The sequence below is a fragment of the Electrophorus electricus genome, chromosome 20 (genome assembly GCF_013358815.1).
Source record: "Electrophorus electricus isolate fEleEle1 chromosome 20, fEleEle1.pri, whole genome shotgun sequence".
NCBI lineage: Eukaryota > Metazoa > Chordata > Actinopteri > Gymnotiformes > Gymnotidae > Electrophorus > Electrophorus electricus.
This window is the reverse complement of record NC_049554.1, coordinates 2,454,049-2,467,500: the sequence shown is the minus strand read 5'-3', so window position 1 is coordinate 2,467,500 and position 13,452 is coordinate 2,454,049. Positions and strand designations below refer to the sequence as shown.

Genomic DNA, 13,452 nt, shown 5'->3' with positions numbered 1-13,452 from the left:
TATTCCTCTGAAATGCAGCCCTAGTCCTATTCTCCTATTCCTATTCTTCTGAAATGCAGTCCTATTCCTATTCTCCTATTCCTATCCTATTCCTATTCCTCTGAAATGCAGCCCTATTCCTATTCTCCTATTCCTATTCTTCTATCTCCTATTCCTATCCTATTCCTATTCCTCTGAAATGCAGTCCTATTCCTATTCTCCTATTCCTATCCTATTCCTATTCCTCTGAAATGCAGCCCTAGTCCTATTCTCCTATTCCTATTCTTCTATCTCCTATTCCTATCCTATTCCTATTCCTCTGAAATGCAGTCCTATTCCTATTCTCCTATTCCTATCCTATTCCTATTCCTCTGAAATGCAGCCCTAGTCCTATTCTCCTATTCCTATTCTTCTATCTCCTATTCCTATCCTATTCCTATTCCTCTGAAATGCAGTCCTATTCCTATTCTCCTATTCCTATCCTATTCCTATTCCTCTGAAATGCAGTCCTATTCCTATTCTCCTATTCCTATTCTTCTATCTCCTATTCCTATCCTATTCCTATTTCTCTGAAATGCAGTCCTATTCCCACCATTTAGCAGGGCCTCGGGTTGAGAGCGACTCCCGATGGTGCCTTGTCGTCTCTGTCCTTACGCTGGAATTTCAAGCCAGCATCTAAGAAAACCATTAAGCTAGCGTTGCTCAGTGATGGCACAGGGCAGCCTTTACAAAATGTGAGACACAACGAAGGTTTTCTCAGATTACCGGAACGACGACACTTCACAGGCTCTCACGCACAGTGGCCCAAGCCGGCGGCGCAGCGTGGCGCGGCTCCCCTGAGCCGCTGGAGCTGTTGTGTTCCCGCAGACGGGCTCCGCATGGACAGAAGCGGCTGCCTGTCCGTGACACGCTGGAGGAGCTTGGGGGGAGACTGGCACCATCAGGAACAGACGTTACGAGAGCAGGCATCCGGGTATCGACTCATCTGCCATCCCTCTTCCCCTGTCAGGGCAGGCGATGCACAGCCAGCTCAGTCACACACCCCTCGCGAGCACACACACGCAGACACATGCACACCCCACACCTCTATGTATGCCCTATGGGTCGGATCACTTTCTAATGCTTCCACCTCAAACTTCTCCATGCTGCCTTGTTAAGCGCCAGTCCTCGCGACCTTCCAACTCCGTGAATGGAATTCCTCTAAACTTACCGTTTACAGGACCATGACGCTTGTAACCACGCCAACTATTCCAGCCAGTTTGATTGGTACACTGGCCCCAGTGTGATGCTGTCCTGTTCTGCTCCCAGCTTGTGAGAGGACCCGCTCTGGGAGGGGAGGGGGTTTGGTCCCTGTGCCTGCGTAACTGCTAGCACCGCCAGAGCCTTACGAGGCAGTGAATGACCGACTGCACGGGTCTGTAGGCTATCAGCAGACTCGACAGCCACGACATGACCTCACCCAGCACATATGCCGTCAAGGGCCTCCTGGTGACCTGAACTTTCACGCACGCACGCACGCACACACACACACACACACACACATTCAGACATGCAGACACAGACGTACACACACGTGCAGACACACACACTAGTGTGCAGATGGCTCATTGTTCAGACACACTAGAATTGTGAATAACTAGAATGTTTTGCATTCTCACTATTGAACTCCTGTGTCCTATGCTGCTGTATTACTGTGGTATGCAGCACCATGGCTAGAATGTATTGTCATTACTCCATACAGTCAGGGTTGACAAACTATAAGGAAGAATGGCAATTTTAGATTTTGCATAATGTTACCACAGTATGCAAATGAGCCTCCTAAGAAATTCTTGTTTTGTTTGTTTTATTATGTATTACTCTGAGAATCGTGAATAAACTCTTTTTGGTCGCTGGGATGATTCAGGACTTTCACATAATCCAGCACATCAGTAATTTTATTCCAGACGATGCAGGCCAGTTGTTCATCACGTAAGAACCACGATACAGTGGCCCATGTCTTGGCACATTTGCAACCACACACAAACTGCACTGCACTCACACCTAAGCAGATGAGAGACTCTAATTTTAAAAGGAACAGTGTGATTTGATATGTGTGTGTGTGTGTGTGTTTGTACACCAATCAGCCATGACATTAAAATCACTCGCCTAATATTGTCACCCTCGTGCCTCCAAAACATTTGAGGCTTGGACTCCACAAGACCTCTGGAGGTGTCCAGTGGTATTTAGCTCCAAAGGGTCCTTTAATTCCATGATTGGGTGTACTTGGTCTGCAACAACTTTAAGATAGGTGATTTCTGACCCTAGGTTTCCCAGCAGAACATTCCCCAGAGCACCACACTGGCTTGCCTTCTTCCCATTGTGCATCCAGGTGTCATCTCTTCTCATGCGCACACACCTGATCAACTCCATGAAACGTCATTCATCAGACCAGGGGTCCAGCTCTCCCTGCAGTAGGACCTTTCGGGGATGGACACTCTGACCGGTCTGCAGCTGCGCTACCCCATGCACATTGCAATCAGTTGCTTTTCTGTCCAAAATCCCATTCACAGTAAATATGTGATCAAAAACATCACCTCAAATGTACTTTAAGAAAGATAAATATACTGAAGTCAAAAGACTAATCTCTCTTAATATTAGTGCAAGTTTTAAAAAGCTACAAAAGTACAAAAGAACAAACACTTAAAACAAATACTTAAGTACAAATACATAAGAAAACGTGGAGTGCTTAATTACTTTCAGGTCCAACTTCTCACTGCAAACACAAGCACACACTCTCACTGCAGTCCCACTACAAACACAAGCGTGCTGCATGTTCTGCATGGTTTGTAAGAAATCAGAAATGCTGCCAATAACCATTATGAGTTCGATGGAGTCCCTCACAAAGCCTGAATAAACAGCCTTGTAAGTAGCATCCTGAGACTGAATATGGACCTAAACCTGGATGTTGCTGGCTCAGATCCAGCTGCACAGATGAATGACAAATCAATAGTAACATAAGCTCCCACTTTATAGGCCAAAGTGAAGAGCAAACACAGACCATTCAAGGCCGACAAAAACGTATTCGTTAAGGAATGGAGCAAATGTCTCAGCCACCTGCCAGTATCACAACATCTAGTGCCGTCGCCCTGGGCAACATCCCAACAATGGCGGTTACCAGCAGAAACACTCAATCTCGATTTTCACAGAAAGAAAAGGTGAGCTGGACCGGACTCGGGAACCGTTTTCAGCGTTCCGAGAGGGACGTTTAAGGCGAAGCTTCGTGCCATGGCACAGGCTGAGGGTGGAAGGCTCTGGATTTTCCTTTATCTTGGCTCCGGATTTTCCTTTATTTTGGTTCAGGGTAATGGATATGTGCCTTGAGTATGCGTGTGTGACGTGCCATCATCGGCGCCTTCATGAGAAACACCTGGTACAGTCAGAGGTGCACAGGGAGAGGAGGTGTGGCCCGCAACCCACATGTTGCCATGCATCTGTGTTAACCACTCCCTTCCGCTCACCATTGGACAATTTCTGACCACAGGGCGCCTGGATAGGAATTCTGGTTGGTGGTCCATGCTCGACCCGGTGAGATTATTCAAAACAGCACTGCTGCTGTGTCTGGTCAACTTGTACAAGCTCAAAACTCACAACCACACCAGCAATGAAATTATGAAATTATATATGGTCAGCAGGGGTCTAGTGGTCAAAGACTGACCAGTGATGAAAGGTTAAAGGGAGGTTGACAAACTGGCTATCTGTAACTGTATACTAATACAATACACTCACTAGCAACACTGTGCAATATAGAACATTAAGACTAAATGTGTATGTGACTATATACAAGTGTGTGTGTGTGTGTGTTCATATCCTGAGGTGGGTGGATATGCTGGTCTAGACCAAATGTAAGGGTATGACTCAGTAGTACAACCATACCCACCATCCACCATTTAGTCAGCGTTTAGTTATAGTCTACAGCTGGCCTTCTCACACACACACACACACACACACACACACACACACACACACACACACACACACACACACACACACACAGAGTCTTTGTAATAGATAACAGTAAGATCACAGTTAAATATATAAGATTCTGGGGTAATATTATATCTGCACAATACAGTAGTTTATTTAGATTTGTGCTTAACTTTACGAGGGCAGCAAGGAACTGCATCTTACACATGCAAGACATTAAGTTACAGGCATGAGTGCACACACCCACCCACACCCACACTCACACACACACACTTACTCACACACACACACACACTCACTCACACACACACCCACCCACACTCACTCACACACCCACCCACACCCACTTACTCACACACACACACACACACACACACACTCACTCACTCACACACTCACACACACACACACACACACTCACTCACTCACACACACACTCACACTCACTCACACACACACACACTCACACACACACACACTCACACACTCACACACACTCACTCACACACACACACACAGTCTCCACAATGATGACCCAGACCACACAGTGAACAAGACAGATTTGGAACAGCCGTGTCTCTCAGTGGCCCATTAGGGAAGATGAGCTCACGACCACCAAAGTCTCCGCCCTCATCAGGTGGGACACCCTCGTCTACGTCCGCCGGGAACGAAGAGTGCTGATCAAATACGACACCTCCGTCCGACATCGTCGCGCCCAGACACATGCTCAGACAGCTCGAGAACGCTCGCTGCCAGGCAGGTGCACCTGACCTTGCTGAGCCGGCCCAAATACACAAAAGCCTACTACGAAAGGGCAAGCTCGGTATCGCAGCCCTGCAGTACGTGTCACTGAGCTTACAGGTTATGCTTTTGCCGGGAGCGCCACTCAAATCTGTCCGGGAAGGGTTGTTGTTGTTGTTGTTCCCATCGTCCGCGTCTCCCGGCGTCTCGGCGGAGGGCGACGTGGCCTCCCGGAGCGCTGGCCCCCGGCCACCGTCCCCACCTGGAAGTGCAAGCACATGGAGACCGGGCATGGTTACAAAGGCACCGAGGTACTCAGGGCAGGTAAACACATGAGAGAGTTGGGATATTAGACCAACACAACTTTTACTGCTTATTTGGCTTTGTGCTTTCATTTTGCAAGACATTTCTGCATCATGTTTGTGGGCACAGCAGTATATGCGCTTATGTGTGTGTGTGTGTGTGTGTGTGTGTGTGTGTGTGTGGGCCTGCCTGCGTTTTATACGCAAACTCTGGAGCCGAGCGGTCCCATTATACGGCTTGGTAATTACACGGGGCTGTCTGAGAGAGCCTGAGCAGAGCAGACATCAAAGCAAGGCAGGTTTGGGCCTCTTTGCCGAGAGACGAGCACAGCCTCGGAGAGGAAATGAGGGGAGAGGGGAGGAGAAAGAGAGGATGCGGAACAGGAGAGGAGCTCTAACCAGAGGGAGGGGAGGGGAGGAGAGGAGACGAGAGAGGCGTGACCGTGCTAAGCTGCCCTCGGCCTGTTGCGCCCCCCCCCCCCCCCCCCCCGGCCAAATGGGAGCCAGCTGGGCTGGATTTGCTGTCTGATAAACACCCCCCCCCACACCACCGTCACTCTCCCTTCTACTTATTTTCTTTAGCCGCTTGCTCTCGCTGTCTCCTGTTTTTCTTCACTTGCTCTTGGCAGCCTTCGCTGGCTTTTCTAACTCTTTTCTGGGCGAGGGATATCTTTTTTGGGGAATTTGTTTGTTTTGTTTTGTTTTTTCACTTGGTTTGTTGTTTTCTTTTCCTCCCCGAGGCTGCTCAGGAAGGGCGCTTTTTTAGGCAAGGGTTAGAACTTAGGAGAGGGTTCAGAGAGGGAAAAAGAGAGTGAGAGAGGGTCAGTGAGGAACCTAAAGAATAAGGAGCAGGCAGACCTAGCTGATGACAGCATGATAACCAGACACCAGGAGCTATCCCATCCTCTACCCCCCCGCCAAGCCATTTTCACCTTTCAGCTCGTTACCAAGACAACTGATGATGGGCTACCTCCCCCGTTTCCTCCACAGAGACTCCAACAGCAGCCGCATTGTCCGAGACTTGGCTCATTGTCACTCATAGCTCGGTGACCCCTAGACACATCTCCACTCCTCAACAGTGGCAGCGACCGCAAATGCAGTTTGACTACAGTTATCTCAGCATTTCAAAGAATGGGAAGAAATTTCCGGAGAAGCCTGCAGTGATGTCTGCGCGTCCTTGGCGTGCTTGTGGTGTAATTAGGGAGGTGTTGCCGTGTCTGGCTCCTGTTGCCATGTACACGACTGGCAGCCAATGGGAGAATCTCCTTACCATGTGGAAGACCGTTCAAATGCCTCTCCCTCCCTCCCTCTCTCTCTCCCTCCCTTTCTCCCTCTCCCCATCACCCTTGTTTTTGGCACAAAGAGCATCTCGACCTGATACCAAAAATCTCTTTCCAGTTCTGCGTAAATCTAAACGCAAAGCCCGCACGAGCCATGCTGGGCCAGTGCAAGAGGGTGTTTGTGAGAGAATGAGTGAAAGAGACAAACAGACAGAGACTTCTTGCCAATATCTAGGCCCAATCCCATTTTTATTGTCCCCGTGTCTCTTGGAACTGAGTTTGCTGGGGGTGGCGGTTACGATCCTCCATTACAAAACTGGACAACTCTTTGGGAACTCCATATGACAGTAGTAGCCCTTGATGGCTTTTAAGTAAATAGATTAAAATTTTTGCCAGACATTACCACTACGCTGTGCTCAGCTGGGGTGATCTCTCTTGCGTGGGATATAGGCATCCTTCTGAGGTTTTCTGCAGTTGTTCATAACTTATAAGTGGGTTACCACACAAAAAGGAACAGTTCTTCATTACCAGGCCAGTAGCAGGGTTCTGTAGGCCACCCTGCCAGGCTGCACTCATATTACCGGAGAGGTCACATTCAGCAACCGGGCTGCCGGACCAGCTAAAGTTTATAAACCTTTAAAGGGGCGAAGCAACATGAAATGTCAAAATGTGGGACTGGCATGCACTAATCAGCAATAAGATGTAAAATTACGTCACGCTAGCTAGCAAGACATCAGAATAGCCTGCTACTAACGATTTTTTTTAATGCTTGTTATGAAGAAATGAACCACTGAACCAACATTAAACTAAGATAATGGTCATCATAATTTTTATATCTTTATTAACAAAGAAAATTCTTGGATTTAGCTACCAAGACATCGGAATAGCGTACTACTAATGATTTTTTATACTTCTTATGAAGAAATTAACCATTGAACCAACATTAAACTAAGATAATGGCCATCATAATTTTTATATCTTTATTAACAAAGAAAATTCTTGGATTTATGTGTTTCTTTAGTCACTTGCACGGCCATCTTGCATGAGATAAGACATTCCACAAGACATTCTGAGGAAGTGAACTATTCATAAATTGTATTAAAAATTCATAATGCTCCGTCTGGAGCGTGCCTCTGAAAAACCTCCGCTTGGAGGGCCTTGTGGCCCCCACACTTCGTCCTAGCCCTCTCAACAAGCATCAGGACACCCTACCCCTAGATGTGAACGTGTAAAATAAAGAGGCAGGGGCAAGCAATTTGGGATTAGGCCTTAGACAAACCTAAAGGGAGAGAGTGAGCAAACGCGCTAGGATCCTAGGAGTGGCTGGACGCAAGGCGTGGACCTTCTGTCGTTTACAGTGGTGTGGGTGGAGTGAGGCTAGGCATAGGGGTGGGGCTGCGTCCACTGTCATGCACCGCCCCACCTTATTACCCCCCAGAAGCGCTTTGTAGCGGCCCTGCTTCACGCCTGCTGCTCTGCTCTGAATCGGAGACCCGCGGTCGCTGAGGCAGAGCCGTTGTACAGCACCACGCCAGGATCACGTGGCCAGCGCGGGCCGGAGAAATGATGCAGATCGGTGCCGTCTCCTCACCTGGCCCTTCTTCCACCCTCTAGGCAAAGTGACCACGATTGGTCGTTTCTAGGTTTCCTGGTTTTTTTTTCCCCCCACACGTTTGAGACCTGTTAGAAACAGTTTGGCAAAAAAAAACCCTGTTTGCCAGAAGCGAGTTCTAGACAGGCAGGAGGCTTACATGCTGTCAGCTTCATCTCGCTGAGAACGGCGCACAGCTAATTGGACTTGCAGCACGTGACAGGATTAGAGTGGTCCGTCAACAAGCTTCACCTGTAAAACCTGCAGCTAGTAAACACGGCCCTCACAAGTCCTAATAAAAAAACAGAAAAACCAAAAACAAGTACATGAATAAAAATATAACGTTATGGCTGTATGTAATAAAAATCCAGCGAAATATGGGATGGGTCGTGTTTGCGGTGGAGCAGTGCGGGGTACTTAAGGTCACCCTCTAACTTTTATTATATATTTTTTTCCACGGTAACAAGAATGGCCTAAGGCGGTCACTTAGAGCTAGCCAACAATAAAGCACTGCTTCAGAAAGGACCGTATCTCCCTTTACACCAAGATATAACGGCTTATGCTCCGGACTGTGGACTGCAAGATACTGGAAGCCCAGAGTATCTTCACAGCGTGAATGGTCCCGGAAATGCTTCTGGAGTGGACTTAAGGGTGGATTACTCATCAGATGACCCTGCTCGCGGACGATGCTAAAAGGCCCTGGGCGCTGGGGTTCGGCCCTGGTTTGTAGGAAGTCGCATCGAAAATATGTCCGTTTTAGTGAATGCGTCTACATTTTTACAACTGTGCACATTTTTATAGCTCTACTAATACTGCACTTCATCGATATTCAAATTCAAGGAGTGACCATGCAAGTGAGAACTACACTGAGGCAATTTCCATCAGATAAAAAAAACCAAATAATGTGGTAAGCAAAGCTGCTACTTGTCTATGAGCTTAAAGCATACACTGGCTAGCTCACTCTGTCTCACTCTCTCTCTCTCTCTCCCTGTTTTCCTTGCTTACACTTTCTCTCTTTGACTTTACACCTGCAGGGAGTGTTCCCTTATTTACTCCCTGGAGGACCGGGAGAGCACAGCCAGTCTTTTAGGAGCTTAGAGCAGGCAGGTATGAGGTCTGCTATTAGAGGCAGCGGAGTCTTGTGGCTTTACAGGGACACTTTGAAATTCTACCAGCCCTCCCCTCCCCACCTCTTTCTGTGTCAGAGTTCCCGTCTCCTAACAGACCCTCACTAATACCTGCTCAGAAGTCAGTCTATGGAGTGAAAGAGAAAAGAGATCATTGGTTTAGATGTTTCAGCTCCGAAGGAGGAGGAAAAAAAACAAAAAAAAAAAACCCCTGACAAGAGCCCGATGGATGTTTTACACCGCCTCCGTCCCGGTGGAGCCGCTGAAGCGCAGAGCCTGGCGAGAACGAGGCGCTTAAATCGAAAAACTTTCTCAGACTCTCGCCGACGCAAAACTTTTCCTTCGACCTCGCGAGTCTCTTCGCTGCAGCAGCTATTACCCGACATTTCACTGTTAATGGAACGCAGTTGCTCACACCACTTTAAATCTTGGGCTTTAGCGCCGTAAAAAGCGCACCTGCTGTTCCCAACACAGCAACAATACATAAAGAGGCATACCAACGAGCTGTCCATTCTTTGACCGAACTAAGCACAGGCCTCAAAGACCAACATGTCCGCCGTTTGATCTGAAGTCAATTACCTTGACCGGTTGGGACCGTCCCTCTTTAGAACCCACCAGGGAAAAAAAAAACCGCAGAGAGCAGAGAGTGCAGAGAGCACGGGGCACGTGCGTGACAAGGATAGAACTACAACTCCCATGAGCGCTTTGTGTTCGCTTTGTGAAGCGGTTCTCTTTGATGACGGGATAAATAAAGCCACATAAATGCAACCCCCCCCCACCCGCACACGGCTGTATGTCGCGCAGAGTGAAGCGTGTGTCAAATGTTTGTAAACCAGGATGAAGGGCTATAGCATTTAGTGGGAGTGCAGGGTGTGTGAGAGAAGATAGAAGAGTGTGTGAGTGCTAGTGTTTGTAGCGTGTGGACTGCAGAGGAATTCCGCTAGTGTTTGTGTGTGGGTGTGATCACATGGGGAGGGAAAGCAAGTCTACAAATGGACAGAAAACAGCAATCACCAGCCAATGGAGGTCTGCACGTTCCTAAACTTGCAGACCTTGCAGACCCCCCCCCCCCCCCCCCCCCCCCCCCACACACACACACACACACACACACACACACACACACACACACGCACACTTCATTCCATCCTGCTATTCATCCATTGAAAAATCACCTCCCAGCATGGCCATGGAGCACTAATTCCAGCAGTCCGGTTCTCATTTCCCTCCACTCACTTTATCTTCGCCCCTCCCTGGAGGCCACTAACCGCTGCAATGTAACATTTAACGCGCTACTAAGGTCCTCGTTGCCCTCTTTGAAGTGAGAGAGAAAAACTATACAAATGGCCCCATTTCAGACAGACAGAGACTGTCATATCATGATTCCCACCTAGTCACGGTTTTGTAAAGGCGTTACTTAGACGAACGTCTCGAGTGGATCCAAAAATTGAGATGACTTCCAGATGTTTTCGGACCTGTATTCATCTTCATTCCCCGGTTAACCCTGGATTGGTTTTGTGGATTTTTCTGGAGGGTTTTTTTTGGAGGGTCTGTTGGAAAAAAAAAATATCAGATGAGATTTTGTAGATTTTGTAGGGGCAGGAGGGGGCAATTAAGAGGGGGTAAAAAGAGAACAATTAACTCCGCGTCCGTGACAAGAGGTGCACCGGTAACTTGCGACATCTTCACTAAACCTGGCTCGACAACGACAGGCTCGGAGCTTGTACACCAGCCAGCAGTGAAAACAGATACTTGATGAGTGGCTTCAAAGCCCTGCGCTGGAGTCTGTCCAAATCCAGAGATTATTTAAGGAAAAGAATAGAGAGTGGGGGGGGGGGGGGGTGTAAGCTCATTACATGAGAAAATGTGTGGTATTTATCAGGAATTAGAGGGATTTAATTGAGCTAAATCTTGTGTTTCAAAGTTGAGGAGAGACGGCTGAGAGAGGCCTCGTGAAGCACGGTCTGGGAGTGTGGGGAGCAGGCGATGTGTTACACGTTCTTACTCTCCTTTAGAAAAATCAAACCCGTGCCACTGAACCCAGCTGGACAGGGAGAATCCATAGGAATACAAAGAAGACAAAAATCTGTCACCACGGATCATAGCTCTCTCTCTCTCTCTCTCTCTCTCTCTCTCCTCCACCCCCTCCATCCCATCCACAAAGTCTAAACTCAGCTTAACAGTGGATTCAGTGTGCCACCTTCCTCTGAGAGCAAAGGGAGCGAGACAAGACTTTAGGCTCCCCTGGCTTTCTCGCCACTCGCGGATCCACTCTTCGCCTCAGAGATCGCCGAATTCCTCCCCAGAGGATCTTGGCAATGACAGAAAACCATCAGCAAGGTATCAAAGGCGGACCCCACAGAGTCTCAGGTGATGAAACGTTGTAATCTTTTCCCACACAAAGGAGACGGCAACAGACACCTACACGGGACATGCTAGGAGAAGCTCAAATGTGCATACCCGATTACAAAGGGGAACTAAGCACTTGCAAAAAATAATGACAAGCATAATTACTGTATGTGTGGAGAACACTGGGGCGTTTGTCAAAGAGTTCAGAGAGTTCTGTAGGCAACTTTGAAGTGGTCCATCAGTTAAAACAGCCAAAAAACTTTGCGCTGTGTAAGGACTCTATTTAATTCTACGAACAGGGCCGATATACAGGGATCAGTATTGAAAATATTTTTTATGCATATGTAATGTTTTTCAATCATTCCAGAGCTTTATCAGTAAAAAGGTTTAGCTCAACTTTATTCAGAGGCTATAATCTGCCGCCACCCTGTATCCTACGAGACTTTTTCTTAATGAAAGATGTAGTGCCAAAGAGACAAATCATTGACCCTGTTGTACAGCTGTTTGAGTCTCATTAAACACCCAGGGCAAATAAATACCCTTCAACTCTGCCTCCCCTCCCCAGCAACAACAACAGAGTAACTCAAAATAATTCAAAGTGTGAAATGGAGAAAAGAGGCAGAGCAAGGAGTGAATGAATAAAAGAGGTTTAGAGAGCAACAAAGGAAAAAGAGAGAGAGAGAGAGAGAGAGAGAGAGAGAGAGATGAATGATTAGAACCCTGTATGAGAGATTTGGCCACCAGCACCGGAGCTGCACGCGGCTGCCCCAAAGCCACGCCAGCCCATCTCTGTGTGTGTGTGTCCTGGGGCCTTTATTCTACCACAGAGCTGATCACTGCAACACTTTGTCTTGCACTGTTGAAAAACATTCTATAACCACCCCCCCCATAGACTCAGGTATGGAAAAGTTACATAAGTGGGACATCACCCATGGGTAATCACTGTGAGGGGTAATGCATGCTGGAAATTCTTGTCTCATCGTATAAGCCTCTAGTGCCTGGAGCTTCCGTGGGTTCAGGAGCAGACTGCCGAGCTGTTTGCTGCGATACCTGCAGTGCACATTAGAGGAGCATCGTTACCTCTGCGTCTGGAGAAAAGCGAGCGGCATTCGTTTGTGTCTTCAACGGTAAAACCGAGCCGGGATGGAGGGTGTGAAAATACTGCCAACTCATTAAAAAAATCAAAATAAAAACAACTACCCACCCACACACACACACACACACACACACACACACACACACACGCACACGTGTGCGCGTGCACGCTCCTACCTTTAATTAACCAGATGGGAACAACAAATGCATACAGACTCATTTTAGCCTTAATCTTCCAATCATTCTTAGTCTTCAGAGGATTAGCGTTAGTGTTAAATTAACTGCTGTAATAATCTAAAAGTTGGGGCTATTCATACAAAGTTGAATAAGAATGGAGATTTGTCAATCGTCACGGTGAGCCAAGGAAGCAAAAAAAGAAAGCAGACAAGCAGCTGGTCCGTGGACTCATCACTCTCTGCGAGAAACAGCGCAAGTGTGGTGTGTTGCGCTATAGCTCTGCGCGTCTCGGCGGCTGACCTCACTGTCTATATCTCGAGTCATGCAGAAGTCATCCATGTACGTTACTATGGCGCAGGTCCTCCCCAGCAGAGTGAATGCAGTCGGCGTTCCCTGTCAGGTGCTACTTAACGTGCATGCGCAGCATTAAGCTCGGGCCCTGTTATGCCTGTCAAAATAGAGGCGTCGGCCCTGCTGACCTCGGATCAGATTCTCTGTGCGCGCGCTGATCGGAGTCGCCGTGAGCCGGACGGTGAGAGCAGATCTAGAAACGGCGCGGACCCCTCCGGGATCCTCCGAGGTGAGGGGGACAGAAGCGGGCCAGGCTACTGGCGACTGGAGCGCCATTCTGAGACACAAGAATGTTCCCCACGAAGACTCACCGCGTCAGAGGTCCGCACGCGAGACCAAACAGCCGCACTGGCAGAAGCCGCGGCCAGGAATGGAAAATGCTCCCTGGGCGTGAGCGCAAACACGCGTGTTGAGACAAAGGCAAATAAACAATGCATAGCTAAACGCATACCTCAGGGTAATTAGCAAACGCAGGGCAGCCCAGAACAAGGTCTGCTGGT

General features: G+C 48.1%; 1 protein-coding gene across 1 annotated transcript in view; it reads right to left on the bottom strand.

Moving 5' to 3' along the window:
- Positions 1-13,228, bottom strand: part of mdfi (MyoD family inhibitor) — a 22,665-nt gene extending 9,437 nt beyond the window's left edge. Inside the window, exons 1-2 of the mRNA XM_027020018.2 lie at positions 13,081-13,228; positions 4,802-4,945 (exon numbers count right to left, since the gene is read on the bottom strand). Of these exons, the coding sequence (XP_026875819.2) occupies positions 4,802-4,945; positions 13,081-13,228 (292 nt within the window). The remainder of the gene's footprint in view (positions 1-4,801; positions 4,946-13,080) is intronic.
- Positions 13,229-13,452: the final 224 nt, after the last annotated feature.